The sequence below is a fragment of the Diachasma alloeum genome, unplaced genomic scaffold (assembly GCF_001412515.2).
Source record: "Diachasma alloeum isolate Michigan unplaced genomic scaffold, Dall2.0 Dall_scaffold_00603, whole genome shotgun sequence".
Lineage (NCBI taxonomy): Eukaryota > Metazoa > Arthropoda > Insecta > Hymenoptera > Braconidae > Diachasma > Diachasma alloeum.
In genome coordinates this window covers 285,799-308,332 of record NW_021680735.1, presented here as the reverse complement: position 1 = coordinate 308,332, position 22,534 = coordinate 285,799, and the positions used below count along the sequence as shown (strand labels likewise).

Below are 22,534 nucleotides of genomic sequence, written 5' to 3'. Positions count from 1 at the left end.
TTTTTTGAGATTCAACTCCAACACAGCTAATTTCGTTATTTTTTATTTAAATGTAAAATAGCCCGAAAAATGTTTCTGAAAGAATCAAGAATATATTTCAAATATTTTAGGGATAATTTTTCTGCCTATTTTATTTGAATGTCGCAAATTTCAATATTGAACAAAACGAAATTAGCTGTGCAAGAGTTGAATTTAAAAAAAAAAATTCGTAATTATTATTGAAAACATATTTTCAAAAATTTTGAAAAAAAAAACCTCTGTAGCTCAAAAATTGGTGGCCCTGAACTATTTTCAATATTTTAAGTGTCGGCGGGATAAACGAAGAATAAACAATTAATATTTTTGCACTAATTATTCGTTTTTGGATATATATGAGTAGCGAAGTGGTAAAAGGAGATAAGTCAATTTTGACTATTGACCAGTTTTCAATCAATATCTGGGAATCTAAGGGTGATAACGAAATTTTCGTAATTACATTTGTTGTAGCACTCAATCGGCTTCACAAAAAAGGTTGTAACAAAAATTTCGTTATCTCCCTGAGATTCCGAGATATTGATTGAAAACTGGTCAACAGTGAAAATTGACATCTCCTTTACCACTTCCCTACTGATATAATCCATCTTCAATACATGAGAAATGTCTCTCCAACAGTTCGCGACTTTTAAAACTCATAGCAGTCCCCCTTAAATAAATTTAATAAGTTTTCAAATATAAACTTATGTTTTTTTATGAAAATAAAGACTTCATTAGTGAGTGGTGAAATCATTGTCGAATAAATCTTTCATTTGATTCTAACAGAGGATTTAGTTAGAATGAATGCATTACCTATTTCAGGTAATTGAACCATTTTCATTGAGAAAAAAAGAGTTTATTATTTTCCAACAAAAATATTGATGAGATGAATACGAAAATTCCAAGTAGAATTTTACTTCATTCAAATTCGTCATTTCTCTGAGCATAATTTCCATGTTTGAAGAAAATAAAAGGAACATTTTTGGTAGAAAATTGCATTTTGTTAAAAAAAAATTCTGCAAAATACCTTCCATCTCATCTACTCCACCACTTCACTACATAATAACGAAAACATTAATGTATTTAGACATCATATCACAAGAGAACTTCGCGATTAAATAACGATTCACTGCGTCAAAATTAACTATGTAATTGCCTAGGAGAGATTTTCTATTTAAACGTTATAAAAAAAAAGAAATTTAAGAAATATAATTAGTGAATTAACTGTTAATGAGTGCAGTTCAAGGGGATGATGAGCCCTGAAATTAACGATCGATGCCTCCTCTCGGCTAGTGAAATCCAATTCCAAAGATTTAGAAAGTAAAGAGTCTAAATAATTGATGAGAGAAAAATTTAAACAACATTTTTAGATATTTAGATTTAAGTCGGCGTGTTAATGAGTTGATTAATCAACGCCAGACATTTTTGTACGACACGACACTGAACAATCGCTCGAGTGGTCCGACAAATCAACCGAACGAAATTCCTCCCTTGAAAAATAAAGTTCAAATGAATTTAAATGTATAACGAGAATACCAAGAAAAATGTTCAATTTGCTTTAACATCATTAATTGCAATTTTAATGAATCATTTGTCTATCAATTTCAAAATGCTTTCCTTTCTTGACAATCTGTTGTTCTATATTGTATTTTTAATGTGAAAATATTTATGGGTATTCTGACACTCCTTCAGCGACCAATTTACACAATTTGTGAAATAAAAAAATAGTTTTTGGGCATTTGAGGGATTCAAGTGGTGAAATACGTTTTGGGATCTTTAGAGTGGGAAAAAATACTAGTGGGAAAACACACACGTGTCTTTTCATACTATTCTTGTTATTGTAAAGAGACCAAAATGTATTTCTCCCCTAATTAAATCGCTAATTAATCATTCAAATAATTTCACGTCTTTTATTACTGCTTTCAAATGCTTAAATTCAATCACAATGTGTATGTACAACGTATGTTTGCAATTGATTAGTTCCGATTTACTCAGTAATTTTCGTATTTTCCGCTTCGACGTCATTTTCTAACGATTTTTTTCCCGATTCAATAGCGAAGCGGTAAAATTGTCTCAGTCGATTTTGACTATTCGTCAGTTATCAATGAATATCTCGGAATCAAAGGCAGGCCGCAAAATTTTTGTTACAACCTTTTTTGTAGAACGAATTGAGAGCTACGAAAAAGGTTTGTTTGAGATTGATGCTAAAAATTTAGGCGGGTTAGGGAAAAGTGATTTGAAAAAGATGTGAAAATTAAGAACACGCCATTTACTAAAAACCCACTGGTGAGGTACTTTATTTGTGGTGTAAACCACGCATCTAGAAATTTTATAAGGGTACACTGTTCGTTGGATTGTCTCAATTTAAATTCGATTATTGTCTCTACACTGCACTTTGATAATTCTCTTGATAATTCACTTGATAATAGTCTCAAAATGATTGATAATGGACTCGAAATTAATAGATGATTGACTCGAATAGAGACGCTACTAGGAGCGTTAACTCAGTATCTGACGGTGATGTACTCGGTGATGTACTCGATAGAGCGATTGCGACAATACTGACTGTACGGAGATTGAGATACGAAGTATGCGGTCTAAATGTTACGGTAAAAAATATTACGCCATAATATTACGGTAAATAATATTACCATCCAAATTGTTACGGAGTCTAATTATTATTGGAAATAATATTACGTTTTTACCGACGTCAGTGTTATTATTCATTATTAGGGTTAACTTTGCCAACGCGGCCATCGCCCGAGGGCCTTCAGCCAGGGAATGTTGAATGTGGAGTGGATTTTTCAGTTGAAAATTCCGTGGAATATTCGGTTTGAAAATTGTGGTGATTTTTCAGTTGAATATCATGTGGAAAATTGTGATGAAAAATTGGTGTGGAATTTTGGCCCGGCCGGGGCTCGAATCTGGGAGCTTGAGGTTGTGAATCTCATGCTGCTACTAAGTGCGCCACACAGCCGTTCATTATTATTTTTCGTTATTTATAGCATTTCTTTTGTTTCACAAATTCGTAATTTGTTGAATAAAAAACCTTTGTGTAATAGTAGTTTTGCGTCTTTTTGGCTGAGGATGAAGTGAAGAAGCATGGTAATTATTTTAACGCACCCGTGTCAAGCATTCCGATATAACTAACTTTTGTTGAAGAATCTTCGGTTTTGTGTGTGAATGTTTGAGGGAATTTTATTTTGTTTTGGGGGATTAATATAATCATACCAACTCATACACCTGTTGAGTAATCGATGATAACTGACCTCGGGTCATATTTTTTGGTATTGGGCTATTATTGTATCGATTTGATTTTCGGAGAATTCCTAATCGAGCGGATAAAGGTTTATCCTTGATTCCATACCTTTATATACGCTAATATTACGGTTCAATAATTTTTTGTCCCGTAATATATTTGCGTAATATTTTTTACCCTAATATAATGGTTCCGTAATATTTAGACCTGCAACCACGATACGATACTGAACTCGATTTGATTTACTTCGTGATCTGACCGTGAACCCAAAGGGTCCCGAGGTCATTCGAGAATTTTCGTTGAGCCCGGTGCCATTAGATAGGAAACTATTGCTGTGTTTTAAACAAGGTTGTTACAAAAATTTGGCTATCTCCCTTAGATTCAGAGATATTCCGCAAAACCTTAGCTGAGGGTCAAGTCGACTTCAACCGTTTTACCACTTCGGTACTGAATTCTCATTAGTTCATCGCAAAATCTTACAAAATACTCTTGAATGACTAGATCTTAACCCGATCTCGACGCTAGAACGAAATAAATTGTATTTAGAATTCGGCTTAGGCGACTCTACGAGTATTTTTTAGTCGGAATCGAATCATTTCTCAATGGGAATCAACAGAAGTGAATTTAAAAAAAAAGTAATGGAGGAAAAAGTATCAGCGCATACACGCTTTGTAGATTGAGACTAGCAGCCTCTTTCCGATTGACTTTCAAGAGAAAATACGAGAGTCATGTTATGGGTACAGATTAATTCATTGGATCGATGAGTGAAGTGATGACAGAAAATAATTCCAAAAATTAGACTTTCTGTATTTTGTAAATATCTGCGGAACGATCGGGTTTGGAACAAAATGAATTGTCCAAGAGCCTTTTCTTGGACAATTCAGTTGCCCATGAAAACATGATTCACAACATTTTGTTCCTAAATCCACTAATTCTGAAATATTTACGAAATAAAAAAATGCGGTTTTCTGGAATTATTTTCCCTCTCTTATAACTTCACCCAACAATTCAATCAATTTCGATATCACTGATAGCCTATAAATATTTTAAAAAAATAAAAATAATACTATTACCAAGAGGAAAAGATTATTGACTACTGCACCCAACGATGACCAATTTTTTCATCCAACGCTATGCTCGATTAAATTTTCAATTGTAAAAAAAAACTTGACGTAACAATGATTTTTCATTGAATTTAATTTTCCTGGAGGCGTCGAATATAATTGTAATTAGCGTTTAAGTGAAGTTAAATCCTCGACCAGAAACCAAAAAAAAAAACAAAATGAAACCAAATGTGAACGGCTGTATTTAATGTAATATAAAATGAAAAATTATTGAAAATAAGAAAAAAATGTACCTATTGCATATCGTGTGTTGTCGTTTCTATGAACGCAATGCATGAGGTAAATTTATTATAAATATACCATAATTATAGCATCTGCTGTTCATATTCACTCTAAAATATTGTTTAAATAGATAAGAATTTTCTTTTCAATTTTTCTTGCTTCAAGAAATTTTTTCGGATAGAAAACAAGACAAATCGGGGCTGTTTGCAGCTCTACTATCCCCGCCATGATGGTGAATTCCCGGATGATCTGGGTGAAATGACCTGGAAGAAGCGGAAATGCTGACTTCAACGAAAAAAATTCAGCATCTGATTTACATTCTGCAACTGATTGATTCCAAACATTCTCGTAAAATAAATCATGGAAATCATTTGGAATATGTTGAATATAACCAAAATTATATAAGGGATTGTTCATCAATTATCTATGGACAAATACGATTCCTTTGGCGCCACGATTTAACTTATGTTTTCCGTAGCATTTTTCCCCAGAATTACGGGAAAAACAATGAAAAAATTCCATCTCCATTATTTCTCCTGAATTATAGAGCTTCTTCACAGAAGACAGAAGTTTATATAGCGTTCCACATCTTGTGGCGTCACTGGATATTGCTGGATAGGATTTTGGAGAAGGTATGAGGGGAACCAGGATATTTCTCAATATTAATTGACGAAACAAATTTACTGAAAAAATTCGAAAGTCCAGACTGAGATTTGTCCCTCTCTCAATCTCTCCCAACTTAAGGTAAGGTCACAAGGGTCACAAAAAAGGAGTCACTAAGGTCACGAAGTCACAAGGGTCACATAAAAAAAGGAGTCGCTAGGATCACGAGGGTCACAAGGGTGACAGTGCCTTGGTTGAGTGCGTTTTTAACTGAAAATTCTTTTGTTGCAAATTTTGTTCACTGAATTTTTGCGATTATTGTTGTGATTTTTTCAGAAAAAAAAATCAATCAAAAAAATCGCAAACAAAACAATTTCCATTAAAATTGAGTTTTGTTGTTTTGATGTTGTAAATGTTATTATTGAATTCAAATGTGCGAATGTGAGTGCATGAATTAATATGTCGAGTACCTATATGAAGCGTTATGGAAATGTTCGTATCTTGAAAAATAAGGATTGAAATGCTTATATCCCAAAAACTAATTGAGAGGGAATTTTTTCTTGATTTCTCCTGTATTCCTGAGGCAAAATGGTACGGAAAATGTATGTCAAATAGCGGCACCAAAGGAATCGTAATCTTCCCAAAATATAGAATGTCAAATCTGAAACTTTTCAAATATCAGATGAATCTTCCTCGGCAAGAAGACGTTCTGTTACGTCAAGAAACGTATCGCATAATTTGTTGAAAAAGGAAAACATTCAAATAATAAAGTACAGAAATAATAGTGAATTGAAAAAAAATGATTTAATGAATAAAATAGTGAAATAACGGGTAATCAGAAGAAGAATTTCGCATTCAGAAACCGACGCGATAAATCCGCGTGGAACAATTGGAGAATGACACATGACAATCCTCTAATTTGACTCGACCATTATCTCCACCGGATAATGGATAAAATTTTTTTATAAAAATCATTTGATTCCGATGGAATTTAAAAATCATCTCTTTTTTAATCTTATAAATTTTTGTTATTTTATTGCCATTATTTTTTTAGTAAAATAATAGTAATAATAGTAACAAAATAATAGTAATAGAAAACAAGCTCACACATGGAAGAGTTTGAATAACGAAACCATTGCAGAATGTTTGGTTACCTAGAGTGAAATGAGGCTTGAATGGTAGGATTTAGGGGAAAAATGATCAAACAGTTGAATATCTTCAAATGTTATATTTTCAGTACAATCATACCCAATTGTTCTCATTGAATCTCACACAAGTGTTTTTTTAAACTATTCTTGCCATTGTAAAGAGTTCAAAATTTATTTCTCCCTCAAATTCATTCCTCTCCAGGGATTGCCCCCTTGCATACCCCTAACTAATCATCTAAATAATTTCACGTCTTAAATTGCTGCTTTCAAATGCTTAAATTCAATCACAATGTAGATGTACATTATGTCCGCAATTGATCAGTTACGAATTGCTCAGTAATTTTCGTATTTCCCTCTTCGACTCTATCTCTAACGATTTTTTTTACAATTCTCATTAGTTGATCTGAAAATCTTACAGTGTATTCTTGAATGACTAGGTCTAAACCTGATCTCGACATTAGAATGAAATAAATTGCATCTAGAATTCGGCTTAGGCAATTGTACGAGTGTGTTTAATCGGAAGTGAATAATTTCTCCATTGAAATCAACAAATGTGAATTGAAGAAAGTAGTGGAGTAAAAATTTTCAACGCATACACGCTTTGTATATTAAGACTAGACGCCTCTTTTCTACCGATTTTTAAGAGAAAACACGAGAGTGATGTAACGCGTATCGTTTTATTAATTGAATCAATTAGTGAAAAGATGAGAAAAAATAAGTTGAAACAGTAAATTTACTATATTCTGTAAATATTTGCGAAACGAGAGTTCTAGAGCGTAATGTTAAGAGACTTACTTTCGTTGAGAATTCAATTTTGAACAAAAAAAGATTCCCTTCACTAAATAATTCAATCAATTTTCATACCACCGATATCATAAAAATATGAATACATATGAATACGTCCTGATAAAAGGGAAAAACAGATTATTGTCTGATGTACCCAACGATGAACAATTTTTGATCCAACTCCCTAATCGATTAGATTTAAATAAAAAAAATTTTAATGTAACAATGATTTCTCATTAAATTAAATTTTCTTGGAGGCGTCGAAAATAATCGTGATTAAAGTTTAAGTAAAGTTAAATTCTCGACCGGAAACAAAAAAAAATACCAAAATGGAAGCAAATGTGAACGTCCGTATTTAAAGTAATAAAGAAAGAAAAATGATCGAAAATAAGAAGAGAACATGTCCCCATTGCATATCCTGTGTTGTCGTTTCTATGAACGCAATGCATGAGGTAAATTCATTATAAATATCCCCTAATTATAGCATGTACTGTTGATATTCACTCTAAAATATTGCTTAAATAGACAAGATTTTTCTTTTCAATTTTTCATAGTCAAAGAAATTTTTTCGTAATAACAAAAACGTTTTGTTTAATTATAAAAATATAAAGAATTATTTGTCTTAAGGTTTTACTCATTATTTTGGGTGTGGAATGTTTATTTTCACGTAGTAGTTACGTGGTTCCTTTTTATTTACACCTACGAGAAATTTTTTGGGGTTTTTGGGTAAATACAAGGGTCTAGGTACGTTATCGACGAGTTGGGCACTTATCATGCGATACGCGAGGGCTTCGGGACGTTCTCGGTGAACTGTCCGACAATGTTACCTCTCGGGTGGTAACACGCCACGATAACGCAAGTCCCGTCCTTTTTGGCCATTGCTATCCCCATCTCGGTGGAGGATTTCCAGATGATCTGTGTGAAATGACCTGGAAGAAGTAAAAATGTTGAGTGAATTTTCTTCAATTTTTTTTAAAGATTAATAACAGTCAATGCATTAGGTAATAGCAAATGTCTTGGCATTTTTTCAGAAAATTGACCATCTCTTCTCCACTTTTGTAAATAATTCTTTCGTATCTCTTGAACTAGTACCTAGATTTAGAAAAAATGTTGAGGAATTTACAATATTAAAAAAAATTCGTGTAGCACATGAAATTCTTTTTGTTGTGTAGAATTTCACGGATCGAATTTCCCTCCGAACTTTCTTCTGTTCATTGAAAAATTGGCATTTCAGGATATCCAAGTACTTTGGCGATTTTATCCACCAGTGAAATGCTTTTCCAGTTGTCTAGTCGAACATCAGAGTTTTCAGTTGAGCCCCACTTAAGGATGTTTAGCCATTTTCAGCAAATATTATTTTTTCATGTTCAAGGAAAATTCTATAATTTTTTGGCTGATAGCAGAACATATAAAACTAACTTCTTTGATGTTGAAATGATATATTTCGTTACGAGTGCGGAAAAGAGTTTTTTAGCTCGTGGGAGGTTTATAGCACGAGCCGAAGGCGGGTGATATAATCCCACGAGCCAAAAAACCCTTTTCCCACGAGTATCGAACGATATTTTTCATCATAATGTGTGGAAAAGGGACGTTACTTTTTCGCACAGCGTGATGAAAAAAATTAATCGCAATAGTCTCGCCAGAAATAAATGAACAAATTTTTCTTTACACACGGGCTCTTATGGGATTTATATTGAAATTTATAATTTACCTACTAGAAGATTCTATAAATAGAAATCAAAATGGTAATGTGCAAAACTATGCTGAATCGAATGGCCAGAGAAAAATTTGGCGTACCCGGGCAAAAAGAGGAAATATTTATAAGATTCAGATGTCAGCGCATGCGTTTGGTGCATTTGTCCACTCCATTTCTAAATAATAAACGTGGGTTGGTCGATTGGAATTTTTATCAAGATAAAGGGAATTACTTCATCTCTCAATTGAAAAAAAATCAAAATTTTTTTGAATGCTTGCGATTTGGGATAATCATACTTAATGAGTTATTATCTGTCTAAACATTTTCAAAATTGAATATATAAGAATTACTCACTTACGTAATTGCATAGAATTCCTACAAAATCAATAAGCAAATGGTCCATTTTACTCACAGGTATTTAATACTTTTGGTTCGATGCCATACTTGTGGTCCTTTCGTTCAGCGTACCACTTGGACACAACCTCACGTGCAGGAACAATGAGATTGGGATCGGAGCACTGCACCGAGTAAATGTTCTCACCGAATGGAGAGCTCGACTGGGGGACCAGTTTGTTTGTGTTCAATAAAGTGTTCGCCCAAGCCTAGAAAAAATGAGAAACCATTTTACAATCGCTTTTTTACACTGAATATTTCTTTCCACTATTGAAGATGTCTATGAAAATATGAAATATGAAATGATCTATTCGATAGACAAAGATGAAAAATTCAATTCTGAAGAAAGAAATGAGAAAGATTGGAATGATGAAGCACTCGATAAAATCAAACGCATTAATTCATCAATTTTTATTTCAATCAATCAAAGAATAATTTCTTCGATGAAATTCTCTGAATTTAAAGATGTCGATGTTAATTTTTGAAAATACACTTGAACTTTTCCATAAAAAATTTCACTTTTTGAAACAAAATTAAATGTTCCACAAATTCATTTAATTCTCCCAAAAAGATCTATCTGATAGACAAAAATGCAATTCTGACGAGATAATTTAGAAAAATTCAAATAATCAATGACTCCATAAAATTAAACGCATTAATTTATCGAGTTTATTTCATGAATCAAAGAATAATTTCTTCGATGAAATTCTCTGAATTTAAGGATGTCGATGTTAATTTTTGAAAATACACTTGAACTTTTCCATAAAAATATTTTCACTTTTTGAAACAAAATTAAAAGTTCCGCAAATTCATTTAATTCTCCCAAAAAGATATATTGGATAGACAAAAATTCAATTCTGACGAGATAATTTAGAAAGATTCAAATGATTAATGACTCCATAAAATCAAACGCACGAATCTATCGAGTTTATTTTATGAGTCAAAGAATAATTTCTTCGACGAAATTCTCTAAGTTTAAGGATGTTGATGTTAATTTTTGAAAATACACTTGAACTTTTCACAAAAATTTGTTCACATTCTCGTTGAAACAAGAATAAAAATTCAGCAAATTCATTCAATTCTCCCAAAACGATCTGATAGATGAAGATTAAAAATTCAATTCAGAGGAGATAATTTATAAAGATTCAAATGATTAACGACTCGATAAAATCAAACTCATTAGTTCACCGATTTTTACGTAATCAATCAAATCGATAAATACCCTCGCAGCAGAAGTCAATTCCCCGCTGAGTCTCAGATCAGGCACTCTGTGTTTCCTCCTATACTCATTATGAACGAGCAATGCCTCCTGCTGCCACGCTGCCTCATCGACAGCTGAGTGAGCACCTCTGGAAGCTAGACCATTACTTTTCCCCGGCGAGCCTCCGCCAGGTGGTAATACATTCTCCATAAAACTTCCGAGAAAGTTGCCAGCTGGATTGTAATTGCATACGACGTAAACTTCACCATTACGATTACGCGACATTCCTACACCGAGCTCGGTACTGTCTCTCCATACGACCTGCGTAAAATGACCACTCTTCAGGGTTGTCGGCTCTTTGGTATACTGATGTTGTGCTTCCTCTGCATACCTATTCAACAATAAAAATTACAGAATTTCAATTAAAAACAAGTGGGAAATTGCTCTTGTATTGCCTACACTAAGAGAAAAACGACAAAGTTCTCAAACAAGTCTTACTTGTGGCAAGAAAATAGTTTTTTGAAAATTATCAAAAAAGGATTTTTTTGTGCCGAACATGCAGAGAGTGCGCCAGAATGAAAAATTTTCGTCGCAAAAATAGATTGAGTAGTTCAAAAAAAATTGCATTCTCTGTACACGCAAGAAATGTCATTTCTAGCACCACTCCGTCGTTATTCGATACTCCCATATATTTTGCTCCCGAAAAATCTTTGTTTTATGCGAAACAAGGGATAGTAGTTTTTCGTTTCGGCTGTCTAATAATCACAGACAAGAAATGAACACTTAAGGCCCGGGTGTACTATCTTTTGAACGTTATCTGAATTTTTTTATCTTTCGTCATCCAAAATTGTCAATTGAGTGGTAAATCATGTAGAAATTCCCAAAAATTATGATAGAATGATAAAAAAAATGGAAAAAATTCTTAACTTTTTCAAAGAGCGTTTTTAATTGTGATTCAGAATGAGTTGAAAAAAGTTAAAAGAGCGTTTTTAATTGAGATTCAGAATGAGTTGAAAAAAGTGGAAATTACAAATATCTGATTCGCTGTGGCAAATTATCTATTAGAGGTCATTTTCCATGGTGGATAACAAAACACTTACTCCTCATGGGAAGTGGCAGCTAGGTATCCATACATATTTTGCTCCCGAAAAATCTTTGTTTTATGCGAAACAAGGGATAGTAGTTTTTCGTTTCGGCTGTCTAATAATCACAGACAAGAAATGAACACTTAAGGCCCGGGTGTACTATCTTTCGAATGTTATCTGAATTTTTTTTATCTTTCGTAATCCAAAATTGTCAATTGAGTGGTAAATCATGTAGAAATTCCCAAAAATTATGATAGAATGATAAAAAAAATGGAAAAAATTCTTGACTTTTTCAAAGAGCGTTTTTAATTGTGATTCAGAATGAGTTAAAAAAAGTTCAAAGAGCGTTTTTAATTGAGATTCAGAATGAGTTGAAAAAAGTGGAAATTACAAATATCTGATTCGCTGTGGCAAATTATCTATTAGATGTCATTTTCCATGGTGGATAACAAAACACTTACTCCTCCTGGGAAGTAACAGCTAGGTATCTCAATTTTCAAAACAGTGGTATGTGGTCATCTGCCATTTTTATGTGATAAAAGTGTGATTAAAAAATTCTCCAAAATATTGCAACTTTTTTCAAAGAACCTTTTCCGTAATAAATGTCTCTGTGCAGTGTGGGAAAAGATTTACGAAATCAGTCTTCCCCCTGCATGATATTGGGCGACAGGCTGCCATTTGTCACCGTAAATCAGATACATTTTTCGATTTCTTGTTATTCAACTTATTCTGAATATAACTTAAAAATGCTCTTTGAAAAAATTAAGAATTTCTTCTACTTTTTTTTGATTATTCATTCATAATTTTTCAAAACTTCTGCATGATGCAGGACTCAATTGACAATTTCAGATGACGAAAGATGAAAAAAAACATCGAGATAACGTTCGAAAGATAGCACACTCGGGCTTTAAATGAAACAATAATAATGATATGATAGCAATTTTGTAACTTAGGGATAAAATATTTGTTGATAAATTTTCCTCTATATAAGATATTTTCATCCTGAAGAGGCCCCGTCTGGTGTGAATGATCCGCCCCTTGAGCCAAACATTTCGTTGCTGTCGAAAGCAGAGCAATTATTCATGTTTGAGACTTTCAAATTCGAACCAAACAAATTCTTTTTTGGCAATTTTCAACTAGCGATTTTGTTTGCCCAAACAAGACTTGTTTGACAACGTGTTTGTTTTTCTTTCAGTGTATAGTTATAGTATAGTTACTTTCGCTAATAAATTAGCAAGTTTAATTCATTTTATTAAATTGAATAGAACTTCTTTTCAACTAATTTTGTCAGATTTTCCACTTAGTTGAATGTTATCACCATCATTATGCTTCTTAACATATCCCCTCCTCCATTGGACCATTATGCGGTCAATATCAGCAATATTAGCAAAATAAAAGTGAAAAAACGACAAAACAACCCCTTATTTTTCCAATCGCCAACGTTTCGAGTACTAAATCAGTAGCGAAGTGGTGAAACGGTTTAATCTCCCAGTTGAGTTTTTGAGAAATATTTCCGAATTCAAGGGAGATAGCAAAATTTTCGTAATTACATTTGTTGTAGCACTCAATTACCTCCACAAAAAAGATTGTAACAAAAATTTTGCTATCTCCCTTAGATTCCGAAATATTAATTGAAAACTGGTCAATAGTCAACATTGATTTATACCGTTTACTACTTCGCTACTGAAATGTTCGCCTCATCAGGGGGTCATTTTATTGCACAATTCTCATGCTATAAGTTGTTAAAGCATTATGTTGAATCAGAGTCTTATGGAACACGAATGTCAAATCCGTAACCATCAAAAAGCATTTCTAACCGTTCAAAATGTAAACCAATCAACGATTATTCAAGTTACTTTGTTACCGTATATCCCTCTAAACTAATAAAAAGATCGATAAATAAAAAAAAAGCGAGTCAGAGTAATAATTCACGTCAAATGACATTTAAAACTCAAATCAGTCTTATTATGTTAATATTGCTGATATTGACCGCATAATGGCCCAGTGGAGGAGCGGATATGTTAAGAATAAATTCAGCGGTTGGAATTCACCTAATTTGCATCATTATTTTTATTATTCTTTTGTTCTATACAACCGATTGTCTTTTTTACAGTTTTATCTCTTCCCTCGGCCCTTCACGAAAATGTTGATAGAAAAATTTTATTGACACATACTTGAATGAATTTGAAACGTCGCATTTGAAGAAACCATTTGACAGCTCACCTTCAGGGAAATTCATAAAAAATTCGAAATTCTCAACAGTCATCGTAAAAATCTAATCAACCAATATAGCTGTTGTAATCATCTTTTAACTACGACTTAATGGCATTGTAACAAACATTTTAAACTATGATTCAATTCATTTGAAGCATGGTATTCGAAGATATCCCCGGAATTCTGATTTTGACATGCAAGAAAATTTTTTAAGCCATCATTCAATCAATTCAGAACATTTTTTTTAGTTATCGTGGGACAACCGATTTTCGAAATTTGAAAATTAAAAAATCGAATCGAGGAATTCAATTTTAATTAATGGCGATCGATAGGGCTCAATAATACCTGCATTGGAAAAAAAGATTCAATTCAATTCAAAAAGAAATCCTAGCGATTCATTTATTCAATGAAATTATTACAATTCTAGATTTTTTACCTGGATTTTAGGCAATTTACTCGATTTTTTTAAATGAAAAAACGAATTTTCTAAAAAAAAATCGGTGAAAGAAGAAATTTCAAAGTCAAGGAATTTGAAGTTTTTTCCAACTGATAGAGAAAATTAAATTAAAAATGAGAGCTTGATTAAATTAATGAAATTGAATTTATTTCTTGAATAAAATTCATCCAATTCTAGTATTTTTACTTGGGTTTTAGGAAATTTACGGTAATTTTTTTAATGAAACAAGAATTCTAAAGGCCCATAATTTGATTTTTTTCCAACTGATGGAAGAAAAAAAAATATCGATAGTTTTAATAAAAAAGCAATAAATTTTTCAATGAAATTCATTCAATTATAGAGTTTTTATTTCTCCAGAGAATTTCATTGAAGATTTTTTTCTCTATTCCTTTCCTTTTTATGAACTATTCATTAAAACAGCATAAAGCAGTTAAAATGCCGAAAAAAGAAGTAGAAGATAGAATTTATGTAGTTTTGCAAATAAAATCTGAATTGGTTCTATTGAAATTGTCATCATGTCCTTATCGTTTAATTTAAGAAACTTCCCGAGCTAAATTACAATTCATTAGAATTTGATTACGCAATCGTTTAGTGACGTTCTAATAATTTCTCATAATTTTCTCTCCTGCATGAGAGAATGGAAAATTAAAAAGGAAAATACGATATGCATTTGCACTGTTCTAATTATATCTGGGTCAATTTCACGAGTTTAATCTTTTCATTTTCATAATTTCCTCTGGTTCGTTACCGGTTAGAAAACTATGAAATACAATTCATGTTTAATTAAAAATAATGATTCAGCAATACCATTCATTAACAGGTTCATCGCCATTGACGATAGTCTTTGGGTTTGAGCTCCACATGCAGTACAAATTCTCTCCATATTCGATGTTGGCTCTGTGCTCCAATCTTCCTTTTGTCGCCAGAATATTCGCCCAATCCTGACTGGTTTTACATAACTGAAGACGAATAATGTAATCAGTTGATAAAAATCATATGCATTCTATACTCAATAGCAAATATGGTAAAATATAAACTACACCCATTTGAAGGAATAATTCTTTTCAAAAAAATATATGAATGTCAAGAAAAACAAGCAGGGTTTCGAGCCCATCAGACAGAAGGCATGTGATTGTTACTTTTTGCGTTATTAGTCCTTTTCTTTTTTTTTCATTTTTACCAATTCCATTGGTAGTAAGCTTCCGAATGGATCCGTAGCAATTCCGTGTCCTTGTGACAGGCATAAAACCATAACCACATGCTACAGGGTGTCTACAGGAAGATATTTAACCTTTTGTATAAATCTATTTCATTAAACCTTTTCATTAAATCTTTTATTTAACCTTTTGTATAAATCTATTTCATTAAAAGGTTAAATATCTCCGAAACTGCTCGGCCGTGAGAGCTATAATCACACCAAATTTCAACTTGCTATTTGCATTTTTTCTCACATTATCGTGCGTACAAAAATGAAAAACAAATTAAAAAACGAACAAACGGGAATATATCTGGATCTTTGTATGGACGGGTATACGTATTTTGATTGATCTAGATAGTGGCCACCGAGACAAGTATTTCGAAAAAAAAATTGAAATCCGTCCAGTAGTTCATGAGATATTTGAAGAAATATATTTACACACAAGATTGAATATCTCAAGAACCGCTCGGCTGATTGCGTTCATCCACAATATCAACCTTTTATGTTATAAAAGCTAGAAGCGTACAACATTTCAACTCGCTGTCTCCATTTTTTATTAAGTTATCGTGTAAACAAGATTTTTCATGAAAAAATGGAAAAACGGCAATATCTTCAAATTTTGTCTGAACGGGTATATATATTTTGATTAATCTAGATAGAGGCCATCGAGACGAGTATTTCGAAAAAATTGAAATCAGTAGAGTAGATTTTGAGATATTTAGGAAAAACGAAATTTAAAGAAGTTGTTATATCTCACGAAATACTGGACCGAACGGGCTGAAACTGCGCACCAAAGTGGAGCTTTATCATAGCTACCATGAGCCAAAATTTCAGGCTTTCATCGACAAATTTCACCGTATTTATGTTGAATTTTCTCAAAATTGATCACCAAAAACCCAAGTTATCACCCACATACATACAAACTGGCCCTAAAAACATCATGTCTTCACGTTTCATAACATTCTAGACGATGTGCCATCAAAATCAGAAAATCGAAAAATCGCCCAAATGCAAGGCTTCCATTCGGAAGCAAAAATGAATTTGATAGAGAAAAATATTAATGCGATATTTTGCTTACCTGTTTATTAAGTCTGAGTGGTGGTACTCCATGTCTCGCGCGGAAGAAATTATGTGTCTCTAGACAAAGATCGATGAATTCCTTGCCGGGTCCAGATCTGCGCACAGATGGTTTAGGCGTGTCAGTCTTTGTTATCTACAACACATATATAAATAATCCCCTTATGTGATAGCACAATATTTCATTGAGAGTGAGAAAAACTGAAACCAAAACTCTCCACTCATTGCATATGAAAAATTGATCGAGTAAATGGGAGCACCCGATAGCCTAGAAACCCTATACCACGTTTCAACGATCATAAGAAATTGTGAGAGACTGACCGAGAGCACGGGATTCCCATAGTTTTATCTTCGGCTTCACTGAAATCTGGCGATTCCTCTGCTCAGGTGAATGATTAATAATTGAAGGGAAATGTGAAAGACTATCAAAAGTTTATCCTGAGGATTTTTATCCAGATATCCACTGTATTTATCTATTTTACGGCTCAGGCGGTCTCTTTGTAGATAATTTCAGGCAGTGTATTACCTGAAATCGCCTGGTGATGAAGATTTAATGACAAAAGACTGCTGATGCAAATGACACAAATTGCGGGTAATTCGAAGTACTCGCGGTTTCGTCATTCATACACGATATGATTTTCATTATCCAGTATTGAATTATGGGATTAGGGCCAAGGCTGATGGTTGGGAACTGCAGCGGGCAATTTGTGTCTATTTGTGGAGGGATTTAGGATTTAATAAAGTGGGGATTGAGGGTATTCAAGTAATTAAACGATTTTTCACATTGTCTAATTTTGATTGGCGGATGAAAAGATAATTTTCAATGGTTATTTGGTAAAAACGCTTAATTTTTTTACCTATTTTTACTATTAAACGAACAGAAATTATTCAAATCATATGAATTTCTACTATGTTACGGCCCGGGTGTACTATCTTTCGAATGTTATCTGGATTTTTTTTATCTTTCGTAATCCAAAATTGTCAATTGAGTGGTACATCATGTAGAAATTCCCAAACATTATGATAGAATGATGAAAAAAATAGAAAAAATTTTGAACTTTTTCAAAGAGCGTTTTTAATTGAGATTCAGAATCAGTTGAAAAAAGTGGAAATTACAAATATCTGATTCGCTGTGGCAAATTATCTATTAGCTGTCATTTTCCATAGTGGATAACAAAACACTAACTCCTCATGGGAAGTGACAGCTAGATATCTCAATTTTCAAAACAGTGGTATGTAGTCATCTGCCATTTTTATGTGATAAAAGTGTGATTAAAAAATNTCTGTGCAGCGTGGGAAAAGATTTACGAAATCAGTCTTCCCCCTGCATGATATTGGGTGACAGGCCGCCATTTGTCACCGTAAATCAGATACATTTTTCAATTTCTTGTTATTCAACTTATTCTAAATATAAACTAAAAATGCTCTTTGAAAAAATTAAGAATTTTTTCTGCTTTTTTTTTATTATTCATTCATAATTTTTCAAAACTTCTGCACGATGCAGGACTTAATTGACAATTTTAGATGACGAAGGATGAAAAAAAAATCGAGATAACTTTCGAAAGATAGTACAACCGGGCCTTAAATTGTAATTTCCTCCTGTGATTTAAAACGGTACAAGTCAATTTTGACCATTGACCTGTTTTCAATGAATATCTCGGAATCTAAGGGAGATATCAAAATATTTGTTATGACCTTTTTTGAAGAGCCGATTGAGAGCTACAACAAATGTAATTACGAAAATTTTGCTATCTCCCTTAGATTCCGAAATATTTGTCAAAAACTCAACCGGGAGATAAGTCGACTTAAACCGTTTCACCACTTCGCGACTGAATTTTTCTGCCTATTTTACATAAATGGCGCGAATTTCTATATTAAACAAAACAAAATTAGCTGTGAAGGAGTCGAATTTCAAAAAACGAATTCGTAATTGTTATTGTACAGATTTTTTCAAAAATTTTGAAAAAAAAGAAACCTGTGTAGCTCAAAAATTGAAGGCCCTGGACTATTTTCAACATTTTAAACATCTGCGGGGGAAACGAACAATAAACAATCTTTTTTTGCACTAATTATTCGTTTTTAGACATATATAACCAATAGCCCGCGCCTTTGAAAACTCATTAAACTCAGTCTCCCCTTAAATCTTCACAATGGGTGAGAATTTAGAATCAACGTGAAAATTGGAATCATTTAACCTGATTTAAGCTTTCTCAACGGTCTTTATACATCCATTACACGGACTTTGGGATTGAACATCTCTTCATGCTCAATGACGAATCGAAAAGCATTGAAACTCTTTTTTCTGCGCCTCGTTTACCGCACGACCGATATGTCAGCGCGTGCCGTCTCGTTCTCATTCACCACGGTTTCCTCTTCCTCACTATTTTCACTCGATATATAATACATCGACTTTCCAGATTCTACCGGAGTATTTCCGGTTGTCATGACTAACTTCAATTGATTCTCCCTCTGATTGATGGTCTGGCTTGAAATGATACTTAATTTGTTTGCAGAAGTAATGAATTCTAGTAAACGGAGTGAGGGACGTGTAATGAGGGAAATTGACTAAAACAATTTGAGACTTCAATGCGAAAGCATTTCAGCTGTAGACTTTTGTGTTAATCTTTGGAACATCTGTATTTAGGAGAAAATCAACTGTTGAAAATTTTAACTGAAATATTTTTACATCGAGCGGCAATTCCACCGGAATTTCAAGGAATTTCGTTCTTGAAAATTCACAATTCAATGAAACAAGCAGGGGACAAGCGAGCATATGACAGTGAGCATGTCACAGAGTGATGTCTTATTTTTTTTCACCATCAGTACATTGAACGCGGGTTTCCGAATGATCTGAAATATTACAAGAGTTTATAGCTTCACAACACTAACTAGCAGCAAAAATTTCAGATGGTTACTGCCACCTCCATGGGTGCTATCAAAATTCCAATGTTTCGAATACTTCGTATGAGTGGGTATACATATTTTCTATCCAAATTTCAATTTGATATCTCGATTTTTGCACAAGCTAGAGTGTTTACAAAGTTTTTTATGAAAAAAAAGAAAAACGAGAATATCTCGAAAACTTTGTATGAATGGATATATATGTTTTGATTGATTTAGACAGAAGGCATCGAAACGAATGTTTTGAAAAACGAAAAAGTGAAATCGGTTGCGTAGTTTTGAAGATATTCCATGTAAAAGATTTTCGGAAAAAGTCGAATATCTCCGAAACTACTGATGCGATTGAACCCACCTTCAATACGAAATATTGTTATCATAAGAGGAAGATTCTGTCTAAATTTCAAGTTGATATCTCGATTTTTGCACAAGCTAGAGTGTTTACAAAGTTTTTTATGAAAAAAAAGAAAAACGAGAATATCTCGAAAACTTTGTATGAATGGATATATATGTTTTGATTGATTTAGACAGAAGGCATCGAAACGAATGTTTTGAAAAAAGAAAAAGTGAAATCGGTTGCGTAGTTTTGAAGATATTCCATGTAAAAGATTTTTGGAAAAAGTCGAATATCTCCGAAACTACTGATGCGATTGAACCCACCTTCAATATGAAATATTGTTATCATGAGAGGAAGATTCTGTCGAAATTTTAAGTTGATATCTCGATTTTTGCACAAGCTAGAGTGTTTTACAAAGTTGTTTTATGAAAAAACAAAAACTAGAATATCTCGAAACCTTTGTATGGACGGGTATATATATTTTGATTGCTTTAGATAGAAGGCGTCGAAACGAATATTTTGAAAAAAAATAAATCGAAATCGGTACACTAGATTTGAAGATATTTGCAGAGAATGATTTAAAAATGAATCGTTTTTTCTCAAAAACTATTACCCCGATCGGGCTGAAATTTTGCACAGAGCTAGTCCACATCAGGACCTATAATCTGACAAAAGTTCAGATTTTTGGGAATTACTTTAGCCACTTAATTACTCAATTTTCTAAAAATTGACCACCGGGAAAGGGCGGTGGATGTGGTCACATACAGAAATGGTCGCCAAACCTCGTATTTTTACGTTTTAGACCATTCTACATCATTTCTAATCACAATTAGGGAATGTGAAAATCGAAGGATTGCAATGCTGCCATTCGGAAGCAAAAATCAATGGAAATTGTAAATTTTGGTTCAATTATTGCATGGAAATTGCGGGGAGGTTCACCCCCGGGAAAAAACTTTTTCATCACTTGTGATAAATACCTGTGCCGAGGAGTACCGTGCAGAATCAGGTGAAGCCGATGATGACCTCGCACTACTGCAGGACATGCCATCGCTCCCAAGACTCCCATGAAAACTCCCATGTAACGAATTCGACAGAGGTCCAGGAGACGCTGGAGACGCTGTCAGAGGCGACTTCGACCTCACTGAATCCGCACGTGATCTACAATCCCAAAAACTCCCTTCAAACCAATTCTAAAATTGTATTCAATAGTAAAATTGCGGAACAGGTCGAATAAATTAAATTTCAAGATCGGCTTTTCTATCTAAATACACGGCGAGAAAAATTCAATAAAAATTACCAGAAAAAAAAACGTAAAAATTACGCTTCGAAACGTAATCTGCGAGCGACGTAAAATTCAATAAAAATTGTTGAGCGTTCAAGAATTTTTGATTTGGGAGGCATAATAATTTGGGAAGTTTCTGTAAGATTTTACTTCTTCGGGAAAAATTACGTGACAATGTCGTACTTTGTTCGGTGATGAACCTGAAAATTTACTGAACGTTTCAGATTTATTCTCTTTCGGTCCTATAAAAATTGCCGGAAAACGATTCCTCGTTGCGGATTACGTGAATTGTTTCGTAATTTTTACTGAATATTTCTCTCCGTGTACCTCTGAATCCAGAGGAGATGGTATTAATTTTTATGAGAATAAACCCTTTCGTGCATTACACTGTTAGGAATTTTTTCCTAACGAAATAAAATTCAGATTCATAATTGAGAAAAATATTTACCTCAATTTAGACAATTTTCAATCACTTGAATTTACATCTGAATCAAATGTTTTCGCAATAATAACACATGTGGCAATTTCGTGTAAATAGATGTTGTTAAAAATTTCAAGACTTTTCACTTGAAATTTTAAGTTTTTTATTGCCTAACGGTGCATGAGGTGTGAGGTCTCAACAAAAATGCCGTTATCTCCAGAAGATTCAGTCATACCTATCCAAATGTCATCTTGAAATCGAGTTATTTTGATTTATTATTCCACTGATGAATGGTTTGACATTGATTTTTTGAAAGGCTTGCAAAGTGACATAAATCTAGTGTTTAATGATATGTTTCCTAATCTTATTTAAGAAAGAAAAATGACAGAAATTATTCAGTTGGTGAATGAGGAAGCAGGATGAATAGATCGCAATATCATTAGTTTTTGAAAAACATCTTGGAATCGACAAGGCCAAAATTTTGATAAGACCTCCTTTCATAACTCTATTTTTCTTAATAGTTCTTAATATAATTTTCTTCTGATTGGTGCACGAAACGTCGAAGACCGCAATTCTATTGGCCCATCCATGCTGGTGATGGAGGAAATGATCACAAAAATTTTTCCTATAGTATTTTTCAGTGACAGTTCCTATTTTTAGTCTTTACTCGTTTGTATGTTAAAACAGGTCGAGAAAATGCAACATCTAGGGGAGAGTAGGGCAAAATGAACCATGGGGCAAAATAAAACAGTCAAAAAAACGACTGTTTGACGCAATTCAAGCAAAAAAATTGCAGGCGGCTGTATCTTCGATACAGCTGCAATTGTACGTGGATACGTCCATGGTCTTTCCTTCTTTCTCGAATTTCATAGAAACTTCTTGCATTCCCCCAAATTTTCTAGAAACTCCCTGAATTTCCTCGAAATTTTTAGAAACTCCTTGAATTTTTACGAAATTTCACGAAACTTCTGNTGTTAAAACAGGTCGAGAAAATGCAACATCTAGGGGAGAGTAGGGCAAAATGAACCATGGGGCAAAATAAAACAGTCAAAAAAACGACTGTTTGACGCAATTCAAGCAAAAAAATTGCAGGCGGCTGTATCTTCGATACAGCTGCAATT

The 22,534-nt window shown here is 33.2% G+C and overlaps 1 protein-coding gene across 12 annotated transcripts in view; it reads right to left on the bottom strand.

Annotated features, from left to right (window-relative positions):
- Positions 1-6,433: 6,433 nt before the first annotated feature.
- Positions 6,434-22,534, bottom strand: part of LOC107043601 — a 74,011-nt gene continuing 57,910 nt past the window's right edge. For all 12 annotated transcript variants that reach the window (XM_015265156.1, XM_015265157.1, XM_015265160.1 and 9 more), the window contains 6 exons: positions 20,688-20,868; positions 16,477-16,611; positions 15,008-15,159; positions 10,466-10,835; positions 9,263-9,452; positions 6,434-8,083 (listed from right to left, as the gene is read on the bottom strand). In XM_015265156.1, the coding sequence (XP_015120642.1) occupies positions 7,926-8,083; positions 9,263-9,452; positions 10,466-10,835; positions 15,008-15,159; positions 16,477-16,611; positions 20,688-20,868 (1,186 nt within the window). In that variant the 3' untranslated portion in view covers positions 6,434-7,925. The remainder of the gene's footprint in view (positions 8,084-9,262; positions 9,453-10,465; positions 10,836-15,007; positions 15,160-16,476; positions 16,612-20,687; positions 20,869-22,534) is intronic.